Raw genomic sequence first — 13,278 nt, 5'->3', positions numbered from 1 at the left:
TCATTTCTTCCTTGCTGTGTTAAGGTGTGCAAAAGTTTATGTAAGTTAAAATAATTAATGTAGCTTCTGCTCTGTATCTTTACAAAGCTATTCTTATTTTATATCTTTATTCTATAGTTTTTCTGTTTTAATATTAGTAGTACTAGTTGCCCGGTGCATGAAATTTGTACACAGGAAAGAGGGGTTCCCTCTTATAATCTTGTATTCTAAAACAGTCTTTTATGCCTTGATGACTGCAATTATGGCATTAAAGCTTGTACATACAGCTAATTACTTAAACAATATCACTTGAAAAATTCCATCTATAGTATGTGAAAGGTTAACAATGGGTGGTACTTGGGCAGGCTAAATAGCCATCTCGGAGAGTGGATAAAGAAAAATTGAATTTATTTAAAGAAGGGATAAAGGATGGGATAACCAAAGGTTGCATAGCATCAAGCCAAGGGGACATGGGGTCAATGATGGTAGCACCAGGAGCTAGAGTTTCATCCTTCTCTGACGTTACTGGTGGGAGGTGCTTGTGAGTGGGTCTGGGAGGTGAGTTGGTGGGCTTGGAATGCGGATGGAATGCAGGTGTGCCATCAGGTGCCTTCAGGACAGTTTCCATTCCCTTATACACTCTGATTCCTGGTGTCCAGCAAGTTTTTCCTGGTCTTTGTTCTCCTATGTCAGGAAGCTTACAAATGGCCTTTAAGGATTGTATCTATAGTCCTAACATTATATTTGGTACAGTTTTGTGAAAAATCTTCTCTGCATAAAACTATTAATAGCATTGAAAGTTCCTAATGAAAAGCAAGGGACAAATGAGTTATATTTACTTATTTTGATTTGTATATTGTTTTTCTCCTGTGGTTTAGAATATATACAGGATGAGGCAAAAGTAGTCCATAGTTTTTTGCATTGAAAATAATACAATGATTAATAAATAACTCCGTTCCATTTACTTTAAACAGTAAATCTACTTTTGCCCCACCATGTACAAACAGAAACCCTCCTGCCTCTCTCTTCCCCCCCCCCAAAAAAAATCCCAAACTCTAGGAGTCTACATGTTTTCAGTCCTTTTCGCTATATTCCCCCTATCTTTCTAATCTGTTTTGGGTTTGTTTCAATATTTAAATAAATGCTGCATATAAATAATAACAGCTGTCCCCAGGAATCCTTCCAAGGGGTACAGATGCACTGCTAGTTTGGATTTTGTCATGGAACTCTGGTGGAGATGTTGTGCCTGTTATGATTAAGAACTGCTCATTATCCCTTTAAAAATATCTGTGAGGAAGAAACATTGGAATATAATATGCTTTGCAATTTTGTTCCCTATTAGAAAGCAGACGAAGAGGATGTTGTTCTCACACCAGATGGCACCAGGGAATTTTTGACATTTGAAGTTCCACTTAATGATTCAGGATCTGCAGGTCTTGGTGTCAGTGTCAAAGGTAACCGGTCAAAAGAGAACCATGCGGATTTGGGAATCTTTGTCAAGTCCATTATTAATGGAGGAGCAGCATCCAAAGTAAGCAAATGTCAACTTTATTGAGCTTATGTCCATTAACAAAATCTTTAATTTTACCTCTATAATTATTTTGGAAATGTATACACTGCAGAGGAGGACAGACTTTCTATACCTCATAGATTGTGTTTCTGAGGCCATTAGTTAAATTTGTGAGACAAAAGCCAGATTAATAGGAGAAAAAGGTTAAAATTTTATTGAAGTTAATATTTTAAATTTTATATATATTGGGGCTCTACAGAAAAGAAGTGTAAACTGAAGAAACAGAGAGACTTGGAAGGTTATATTCCATTTAAGCAAAGAGCAATCAATACATCTTATCTAATAAAAGAGTAATATGCAAATTAAGCATCACTCCACTAGACCCACAAGCCATGCCAACAAGCCAATTAGGAGAGAGAATGCAAATCAACCCATCAAGATGGCTGTGGCCACAGAAAGAACACGTGGGAGGCTTGGGTTTCCCCAGCAATGGAGGAAGCCAAGCTTTCCGCATCCCCTGGCCATGTAGGCCTCCACTTAAGGCTACAAAGTTTCAATTATAGAAGATAAATAAACCCCAACAGAAATGGCTGTTGCCATGGAGCAAGCAGAAGACTTGGCTCCTCACCAGGCTACAAAGTTTTAATTGTAGAAGATAAATAAATCCCAGATACCAGGGCCTCCATTTGGGTCACCGGGGTGTGTGGCCAGCCTGCAAATCACCACAGCCCCCTCACCCAGGCCAGCTCATGCCCCAAGGGAACCCCCACCCTGATCAGGGACACCCTTCGGGGCAAACCAGCTGCTCTTCACCCATGCACCAAGCCTCTATTCTGTCTAATAAAAGTGTAATATGCAGACTGACCATCACTCCAACACACAAGATGGATGCCCCTATTTACGGTAGTCAAAGATCCTGCCCCCAGGTGGACACAAGATGGCCACCACAAGATGGGAGGAACCAGGCCTGCAAAGGAGGGCAGTTGTGGGTGATCAGGCAAGCAGAGGAGGGCAGTCATGGGGGACCAGGCCTGTAAGGCTGTAAGGGAAGGTAGTTGGGGGCAATCAAGCCTGCAGGGAATGGCAGTTAGTGGGAACAGACCAGCAGAGGAAGGAAGTTGGGGACAAACAGCCTGGCAGGGAAGCAGTTAGACATCAATCAGGTTGGCGGGGGGGTGGAAGGGGAAAGGTGATCAGGCTGGCAGGCAGAAGTGGTTAGGTGCATTTGGGAAAGCAGGCAGGTAAGCAGTTGGGAGCCAGCAGTCCTGTATTGTGAGAGAGATGTCTGACTGCTCCTTTAGGCCCAATCCCATCAGGATAGGGTCTAAACGGGTAGTCGGACATCTCTTGAGGGGTCCCAGATTGGAGAGGGTGCAGGCTGGGCTGAGGACACCCCCCTCCCTGTGCATGAATTTCATGCACCAGGCCTCTAGTTGTGTTTAATAAAAGAAAAAGGGGTTTGGGCTTCTATGAGCTGTAAATTTTGGGAAAGTAATTATATCTGTGAAACTAATGATAGATAAGGTTTATTTTGTAAGGTTTGTTTATGCAGACTATTCTTTTTGCCATCTATATCTCTGGTGATGAATATTGTCCTTCCTTCCTGGTTTGGGAGAAGTGGGAACACTTTCATAAAGGAAATACATGTCCTTTGTTCAGGCAGAAGGGAGAGCAGAAAACACCTGTTGTGTCTGTCATTTCTCAGTTGCCATCAGCTCAGAATCCTTATGCCAGAGTGGTATGTTTTGTGTTGGCATATTCTGATATTCTATAGCACTTAATGAATATTTTGTTTGTGGGGTTTCTTTTTCATAATATCCTAACCATGATCAAGCAACTAGACTAAAAATCAGTGATCTCTCACTTTGGGTTGGTGTCCATGGCTTCAACTACTTTGTCTCACATATTTTACAGTCCATAATCATTCTAGTTAAATTAGGAGAATCTATGCAAAGACCTAGTTTAGGTTCTGGCTTTGATCTGCCACAAAATAAAGGTTTATCTTTTCTTTTCTCCCTTACTGTCTATGGATCATTTATCCTATTTCCCAGTCTAGAGAAAATTTCCTGGTTGTTTGTTAAAAGGGCACTTGTCTCTCTGACTTGTCTAATAGCCTTGAGCTTTGGCATGTGTTGGGTTGTAAATAACCTTGTGGGTGTCTCTGGAAGGAATAAAGTAATCACTTTGAATCCTTTGAATTAGTATGCTATTTTGGTAAACAGATTATGATAATGACTTGATTTACAAATGTATAAATGATTGAAATGGACAAAGACTACAGTGACTGCTTGGACAATATGCTAGTACTCAACTGGGAAAGTCCATTAGGATTAAAGTCATCCAGTCCCCCCTGTCTCTTCTTTTTTTTTTGGCATTGTTTTTATTTTATTATTATTATTTTTTTAACTAAAATGAAAGCAACTTCTTTTACAATAGAGTTGTTTTTACCTGTTTTCTTCTCAGGATGGAAGACTTCGGGTGAATGATCAGCTGATAGCAGTGAATGGAGAATCCCTGTTGGGCAAGACAAACCAAGATGCCATGGAAACCCTCAGAAGGTCCATGTCCACTGAAGGGAACAAGCGAGGAATGATCCAGCTCATTGTTGCAAGGCGAATAAGCAAGTGCAGTGAGGTAAAGAACAAATAAATGAAAAGACCAAAGGCATTTGCATTTGAAATCATAATAAGACTTAGTTTCAGTCCTGACTTTGGACTGAGCATAGCAAGTCCTGGGACTTTTCCTTGAACCACTATAAATTATCTTTGCTTGCTGTGGTTTTATTGTTTTATCAGTGAGTTGTGATGTGTTTTCGTAGTCTGTGGCCAAAATATTCCTACTTGCACATTAGTATTTCTGTTGCCAACTCAACAGATAAGATGGGGATCTTCAAGGCACCTTTGGCTGACATCATACCTTCCTTCTCAGAGCCAACATTCTACATTCTATTCTATTAAACAATGTTGTAGCTGGTAGGAAGAAACAAGGAAACTAGAGTTGTTTGTTTTTTTTATCAAAAATGGGTGCCTCTGACAAAGCCCCTTGATCCTTTGGCATTGTCAAAAGTATGAGCCTCCACTTCTATCTGTTACCTCCTCTTCCTCCTTCATTATAAGGTTAACTGTTTTTCCTCTTGAGTGCCTGATTTTTTAGTTATATCTATTATGTAATACATTCTTAGTTCAAAATACATGCTGTGTTATGTAATTAGGGGTTATGGTCCTGTCTTCCCAAATAAATAAAAACATGTTCTTTTTTAGCAAGGCATTTGAAAATTAAATATAAAAATAAATTTATATATATATATATATTAAAAAACTAATATTGGAACCTTAAACAAATTTCATAGATCTATTGTAAATTATATGCCATCTATAGAATAATTAGAACTTACTCAAAATGTAGTTTATTTTTATTGATGCTAAAATTTCCATATTTTTAAATAAAGTAAGAAAAAATTACTAACAAATCACGCATATTGAAAATGCTATCAAAATAGCTTGTGCTTTTCTTAATTTTAAAGTCTATGTTTAGTAAGTATCTAAAGCATGCTTTCTAGGTTGTGATGATTACTTATCTGATCCTATAATACAATCATTTTTTGCAAAAAGTATATATATACATACATACATATATATATACATACATATATATATACACATACATACATACATACATATATATATACACACACACACACCCTTGAACTCAGTGGGTAGTCAATGTAGAGGCAACCATGTTTTGAAAGGTTATTGACCATTGATTTGCTTTTGTGTTATTTTTTAAATGGAGAATGAGTTAATAGTAATTAAATTAATTTTTATACCAATAAGGAACAATGTAACTGTAACTAAACATCGCACAGTGGAAAGCAGTATGATGTAGAAACATTCACTTTTATTATATAACTAGATGCCCAGTGCATGAAATTCATGCACTTGGGGGTGGGGGAGTCGTCCCTTAGCCTTCTGAAGCATTACTAGAATATAACAAGTTATTAGCCAGATTGAAAAGGGTTAATTCCACTCAGTGGATAGAGCTACAGGTTGAGAACCACTAGCAGGGTTGCCTAAGACCATCAGAAAACACAGATATTTACATTACAATTCATAACAGTAGCAAAATTATTTATGAAATGGCAACAAAAATCATTTTTTGGTTGGAGGTCACCACAACATGAGGAACTGTATTAAAGGGTCGCAGCATTAGAAAGGTTGAGAACTACTGGTCTAGAGTATTATTGACCCGTTCGTGGATGGAGTCTCCTTTCCGGGTGTCTGGTTATGTGGCTCATTCTCTAGCACATTGGCCAAACAGAGTAACATTCACCTCGACAAGACACAACATAAAGGGAACAAAACATGAATGTATTCACAACACCGATAACCCCAATATAAGTGACCACCAGAGAAAAGAGAATTGGGGGAGAGTAAAGAGAGCACAAATGATATCACAGAGAGAAAAATGGTATGAGAGAAAAGAAAAGGGAAAAAAAATTTATATATATATATATATAGGGAAAACACCAGAGAACAAACAGATAACCTAACTTACAAACACCAAATTTTCAGTAAAGAGGGTGAAGGCAGAATCTTCTATACAGAAAGTAAGGTTAATAATTGGAAGAATATGGGGAAGACCTCAGTTCACTCTAGAGGAAGTAAAAAGAGGATGAGTGGATAAGAAGAAAGAGAAAATAATAATAATCCTATTTAATAAAAGCATAATATGCAAATCGACCAAATGACAGAATGAGCGGTTGGTGGGATGTATGGCCGGTGAGCAGGTGGTGCCAGGCCAGCCAAGGCGTGTGCCAGTGGGCAGAGGGAGTGAACAGTGATTGGGGCTGGGGAACGACCAGTAGCAGTGGAGGGGCGATGGGAGTGGGGGTTGGCACCATCCCATGATTGGCCCATCTTGTTGCCTCCCGCAGAGGGAGGCCAGATTGCGGCTTAGGTCTGCTCCCCGGGAAGCTGGCCTATACTGTCAGTAGGACATCCCCTGAGGACTCCTGGACTCTGAGAGGGTGCAGGCTGGCTGAGGGACTCCCTCCAGTGCACAAATTTTTGTGCACTGGGCCTCTAGTAATAAATAAATTGATTTAAAAATAGGATAAAAAATAAAATAAATTAGAATTATGGAAACATAATGTGAAAAGAAATAGAAAATAAAGAAACAAACAAAAAAAGGAAAATAAAGAAAGAAAAAAGATATAAAGTAATAATAAAATAAAAATGAAAAAGTGAAGTGTCCTTCCTTTGGCTGGCTTAAGATCCCACTCTTCTGTACTGTCTGCGGTTTCTGTTTCCTGTTGCTCGGACTGAGGGCCTCTCTTCAGGCCAGTCCCTGTGGACTCTCAGGGGCTTTTCAGATTTTTTTCCCTTTATACCGCTCAGGGTGGCTGCATTGGTTTCCTGGAGACTGAAGCGAGGGGCTGTCTCTTTAGGAGAAAATGGCAGCCTAGTCCAGCTTGTCTGGTCTGACTCAGCACCAGACTCATGGCCACCTCTCCCGGACTTTCCTCTCCTCAGCACGCCCCCCCCCCCCCCCCCCCCCCCCCCCGGCTCCACAAGTCCGCACCTCAGCATGACTGAGTGTCCGCATCAGAAAGGTCCTGTGAACTAGATTCAGCGAAGTAAGCAAAGACCACAGAGGGGGGAAGACTGCGCCTCTGGAGCCCCTCTCCCAGCACCGTGCAGTCTGGGCAGCCGTGCTTGGTGGCCCTCTGGGCTCAGTCTGTGGTGACTATGGGCCCAGATCTAGAATCCCCTGCCCACCTCCTTTCCACAGACAGACGCTGTGCCTGTCCCAAGAGGCCAGCCTCTGTGCCATGAGGTTTCCTCTGACCCTCTGGGATCGGAGGTCTTGCAGTTCTCCCAAACCCTGATTTACTGTCCTCCAGGCAGTCTCTGCTCCCCGCTGCTAATTGTCTCACCAGCTGTGTCTACTTCCCCAATTCGGGATGGATGTTGTTTGATTTAGTTGCTCCTTGAATCTGCTCTGGGACAAGGCTCAGGACACGTCCATCTATTCCGCCACCATTTTGTCTCTCTCACGTTCCTCCTTGTGCATGTGAGTGGGTCTCATTGACTATGAATGTTTTGCTCAGGCAATTTGTATTCTGATGGTATTGGGATGTAGTGCATAATGAAAGCACAGACTTTATTTATGTTTTTATTGATTTTAGAGATTTTAGAGGAAGAGGAGGAGGGAGGGAGGGAGGAGAGGGGGAGAGAGAGAGAGAGAGAGAGAGAGAGAGAGAGAGAGAGAGAGAGAGAGAGAGAGAATATGAATCCCCTGAGAGAGAGAGAGAGAGAGAGAGAGAGAGAGAGAGAATATGAATCCCCTGCACACCTCTCCTGAGATCGAGTCCACAACCTGTGAATGTGCCCCAGGAATCAAGCTGATGTCCTCTTGGTGTATGGGACAATACTCAACCCACTGAGCCACACCACTCTCGGCAAAGCACAGACTGTATTATCACATTTATGCTCTGGGTTTGCCATGTACCGGTAGAATAACTCGGGGAGATTCCTTCACCTCTCTGATCTTGCTGTTGTCCACATGGGGATGGAAAGGAAGTTAAGTGTGGTCCTGCATGAGAGCAGGACTTGAAACTGGATTCTAAATGTCCTCCCAAAGCTAAACCCTGTCTATTCATTGTTTTCTGTTCACGTATCCTTTGGATGTGAGTATTTTCTCAATGCATAATTGAAATGTAGGTCATTTCTTTTCATTTCAACATTGTTCAGTTCCATCAACTTGAAAGGCCTGCTTCCTTGTGGCCTAGTGTGTATAAGATCTCTATTAACCAATTTAAGGAATCTCTGAGTCATTGATTTGGGATTAACTTTATTCATCTCATTATTCAACCAGTGTGTGCTCTGTGTCAGGCATTGGGGATAACAGGTTAAATCCATGATGACTGAAATATCGAATAATAAGATTGTGCCAAATACTGAGTAGGACCCACTTTTAAATTTGTGGAAGCTGGTGAGTGCCATATGTATACCAGCTTTTCAGTGTTTACAGTCGAGATAGTGGGATACATTTTTTAAATTGAAAGACATCATTCAACCTGCTATGCATACTTTAAACAACATGAAATTTTATTAAACCCTACAGAAATTATATTAGTTTTATATAAGAAACCAAGATTTTAATTTTTCCTAATATGAAGAAGCTATGTATACAATTAAAAGCATATTTATTGGACAACATCCAGTTTTTTGTTACTAAATATCATTTGTTATTTCCTGATTATAACAACAATATATGATCATTTGAATATCTTTTTAAGGAGCATATTATTCATATTATTTTTAGATATTGAGTTCATTCCCAATTTTTATACCTTTTCAAATAAAGTTCTGAGAAATATTGATTTCCTTGAATTTTTATTATTCACTTTGCTTATTATTTTGTAAGGTTAGTGACAACAAAGTGAAATAACTGGCCTAGTCAAACGTATAAGGTATTTTTTGAACCGTCATATATACTTTATATTTCCACAGTACTTTAGGAAAAGACGGCATCACTTTACACTGCTACACATTGTTATTTTGCTTCAACCTGGAGCTTATTTGTCTTCAGCAGGTGTTGAGCTTTACCATTTGTAGGGATGGAGCTCTGAACGGAATGAAGCGGGGTTGATTAACGTTTTTGCACTCTAAACAACTAACGAAAAAGTGAAAATTGCAGTTCATTTCCCCTCTTTTCTAATTAAGCTTAATTTTGATAAAGTTTTGCTATAAGGAGTCTGAAAGGGCCTGGGAGCAGCCTGAATGGTAGAAAGGCCTGGACTGCTCTCCCAGGGCCACGGGGCTCTGCCTCCTCCCTGAGAGCTGAGTGCCACTCTGAGGACACTTCTTGTTCTTAAACTTGTTTTCTAGTACACTCACACAAATCAGCAAGATATTTGAAGTCAGGTTTTGTTTTGTGTTTTTGTATTTTTTTAAGTAAAAAGACATTGTATCTTCTGTTAAATATTTATGTAGTAGTTCATTGATTTCTCCATTTAAATCTGTCTTTTGAGATGTAAATTAGATGTGGTTAGGGAGGCACAGGAGGTACTCAGTTTCAGGGAAGTGGTCAAGTGGGAAGTTCTATCTGATCAGGCATCTTACTGTTTTTCTCAAAAAGCCTGCATGGACAGTTTTTAACATCTTATTTTTATTTGACTTTGTAAAATTCTAAAGTAGCCTCTTGATATATTTAGGACTTCCTCATAAGGAGCTTTATAAAGATTTTATCATCTAGAAAACTGCAGTTATATAGTTTAACTATTTGTTAAGCAAACTTTAGGATATCTTATGATGAAATAAATTGTTGCATAACAAGTGTGTCTTGTGTGTAGAGCACCTATTGTATAGCAAGTCTTTAATGTATATGCTCATTTAAAAAATTCAAATATACTTGTTCTTAAAGATTCCAGTATTTGTTTCATTTGCTTTTGTTTTTATGTCTCCAGAGTACCTTGGAGTTTAGCCTTATTATTCTTTCAGAAAATATTCTCTTATTCTTATACATCAGAGACCTTGAATATTTCATTTACTTTTCAGAAAAGCTGTCAGTTGTAATCTGCAACTTAAAAAAAAACAAAAAACAACTAATAAAACAAATGCTCATTTCACAATTTAAACCTTATTGAGTCTAATTTACTCGCGCTGTGAGTTTATTTTTCTCCTGCAGTTTGACGTGCCTCAATTGTAATTGTGTTGACCCTCCAATGCATTAAATCTCCCCAGTGCTTATCCGACTGGGAGAGATAAGTCTGCAATTCGGAACTTCATTAAATATCTCATTTATATTAAACAGATGATATCTTCTTACAGAAATCATAATTTGTTCAGGCAGCAGAACTGCCACAGTGGGGTTTCATCTGTTTGGAAAATGCATTCTCCTTCCAGCTTCGCTGTGTTGTGCTGGGCCGCCCTGCCTCCCAGGCACTCTCTGCCTCTGGCTGCAACCAGCACCAAACATCCTAAGATATTGGTCCCTGGGTTAACCTCAGAGCCCACATTGGGAGGAGTGTGGTTAAGTGTGCTTTGTTCTTCCGTGAAGAAATGTAACGTAGGTTTTTTATTCATATTATCTTTATGGGGAATATGACTTACAAGGCACTGCTATTTTAAAGAATGCCACATGTAATTTTATTCATAGTGATAGAAGTTGACCCATTGTATATGTTTGTGAAATACACATCTTTGCCTATTTCGTTAGAATATGGTTTGTATTATATTAAAGTGCTTTTCTCAGTTATTCACTGTCTCATGCTTAAGATTACAATGAGAGAATAGGATGGTTATTCTTAATGTCTAGCAGAAGAAATTTAGGCTCAGTGTATTGTTTAAGATACATGAGCTGACAAGTGATCTTTAAGTCTTACAGCATGAGTAGTAATTATACCAGCACATACAGAGACTGTAGGTGTAAAAGTAAAATTTAATTTCCAGCTTCCATTCTGATATTGCCTTGTGCAAAGCAACATCTTGTGAAAAACTTTGAATTAAATCTTTACATATTGATTTCAAATAGATACTAACAGTCAATCTGAAAAACATAAGCAACCAGATAAGTTTTTAAAAAAAAAGCTTTTAATATACATATTTAATATACATATCTAGTGGTTGAAATCTGACAGAACTTAATGGGAGGCATGGTGTACAGTGGCCCAGAAAGTTTGTCATTAGGCAGAGCTGCCATCACAATTATTATGGTATGTGGCGAAGAGGTAGTTTGGTTGGTACCAAGTTGGATGCTAGCCTTGGACAAGTTGTTATAATATCCCCGTGCTACTCACGGGCCTCCAGTCCTGACTCCCCTGTCCCCTTTCTCTACAGCTGAAGTCACTGGGGAGCCCCTTGGCACCTGAGCTGCCCATTGAAACTGTGTTGGATGATAGAGAACGAAGAATTTCCCATTCCCTCTACAGTGGGATTGAGAGGCTCGATGAATCCCCCACAAGAAATGTTGCACTCAGTAGGATAATGGGTGAGTCAGGTAAAGCTGTTTATCACATCTTATTTTTATGCTTTAACTGGTTCACACAGAGATTATTAATGTAATATTAATGTAAAAGAGGGCCATGTTTTTCAACAGGAAAAGGGAAGAATCATTATAATCACTCAGGAAGGGTTAATATAAAGAGAGTAAATCAATACATTGCTTTTTAAAAGTGAGTTTTAGATTCTGTAATGTAGGAAGAAAAATAAAGGGATCCCATAGAAATGTTTTCCAGTGATCAAGATATTTTTAGCTTGTTTGAGATAATAAATGAAGCCGTGTTTTTTAAAAGATCAAAATGTAGTGGTTTATGGCAAGGAGGCTTCACGGTAGCGCTGTTTGGAGGGAGAGGGAAAATATGTACGTGTATATAAGATACCCACATTTATTTTGTTTGCATTTAATTGGAGAGTACCATTTTTTCTTGCATCTCTACATTTTCAAACCTTCATTTTAAAATCCTAAAACAAGGTTTTTGCATCCACTGTTTGATTCAACACCGTGCTGTGTGCATGGCCCACTGTGGGTAATCAGGTTGTGCACATTTGCTCTGTAGCAGGGTAACTTCTACTAACAGACCCAGTTAATAAGACTTATTTTGCCACGTGACTGTTTGGATGTACTGAGTTGCTCATCTTGGTATTACCTTGGGAGTTTTCGAATTTAAAATACAGCAAGCTGTTTTCATTAAAATGGCAACTGACATAAATACTTTTATTGCTGGTATAGTTTGCTAATATGAAGTTAAACTCTAAATTGTACTCTATTTTGAGTACAATTAAGTATAGATTTAGTACATTTAAATTTTCCATTATGGAGCTTCATTAGAAGGATTTATTTCATTCATCAGTGGATGTTTATTGGCAAGGCATTGCATACACACTTTTGTTATTGATTCAAAGGAATACAAACAATCTGTGCCTTCAAAGAACTTTCTGCTGGGCATGATAGGAAAATACTTAAACATGACTGCTAGAGTTTTCTGTTGTTCTTTCTCTAATTCCTCTAGCTTTCTAGTTTGGAAAAATTGCTAAATTCTCATTTATTTTGTTACACATGGAATTTAGACATGCCAACTGTAGTTTTATTTTGTCACCATTCTTCCTTTCCCATGGTTGGCTTACATGAAAGCAGAGGAAAATGATAAAGATACTGTGCACCTTTCAGGTGACAGGCATCTCACATAATTATCACATTAATTTATCACTGTTGTTGGATTTTCCATACTTTCTTGGATTTGGTATAAAACTTTATCTTTGCTAAATACTTTTTTATTGATAAAAGTTCAGACCCCTTGAGAGAGAGAGTGCATGTGTGCCTGGATCTGTGTGCATACAAAGTGATATGCTGTAATTTCCCCTCTATTATAGGAACATAGGACTTGCCATACTGAATCAGACCATTGGTCCACCAGTTCCTGTAACCGGCGTCCTGCCTCCAATCCCTGATGCTTCAGAGGAAGGCGAAAAACTAAACTAAAATACAAACCAAAAACCAAACAAAATCCACCTAGTAACCTTTTGAAGTGCTGTATATTTGGGTTGAGGATTCCTCCATTTTCATTATAGTCTATTGCCCTGATTTTGTTAGCTATGGATTCATGAGTATGCTTACTTTTGCATTGTCATTGGCATTGTTTTCCATTCCCTCAGATAGAGATGTAATGGACTTTTAAAACTTTATACGCTTCCCTCAAGATATTTAACTTCCCTCCCAGCTCTGTGCTTTGTGAAATACTGTGCATGCCCTTTGGGCTGGGGGGTGACAGACTCTTCCCATTGGAT

At 38.9% G+C, this 13,278-nt stretch overlaps 1 protein-coding gene across 33 annotated transcripts in view; it reads left to right on the top strand.

Annotated features, from left to right (window-relative positions):
• PARD3 (par-3 family cell polarity regulator) overlaps nt 1-13,278 on the top strand; it is a 569,056-nt gene that overhangs the window by 287,945 nt on the left and 267,833 nt on the right. For 19 of the 33 annotated variants that reach the window (XM_045586290.1, XM_045586338.1, XM_045586299.1 and 16 more), the window contains 3 exons: nt 1,322-1,510; nt 3,953-4,123; nt 11,332-11,491. In XM_045586290.1, coding sequence (XP_045442246.1) covers nt 1,322-1,510; nt 3,953-4,123; nt 11,332-11,491 — 520 coding nt within the window. The remainder of the gene's footprint in view (nt 1-1,321; nt 1,511-3,952; nt 4,124-11,331; nt 11,492-13,278) is intronic. The other 14 variants (XM_036454403.2, XM_036454413.2, XM_036454329.2 and 11 more) reach the window with 1 other exon arrangement.

The sequence above is a fragment of the Pipistrellus kuhlii genome, unplaced genomic scaffold (genome assembly GCF_014108245.1).
Source record: "Pipistrellus kuhlii isolate mPipKuh1 unplaced genomic scaffold, mPipKuh1.p scaffold_m20_p_1, whole genome shotgun sequence".
In the NCBI taxonomy this organism is placed as follows: domain Eukaryota; kingdom Metazoa; phylum Chordata; class Mammalia; order Chiroptera; family Vespertilionidae; genus Pipistrellus; species Pipistrellus kuhlii.
This window is presented reverse-complemented; position numbering and strand designations above follow the sequence as displayed.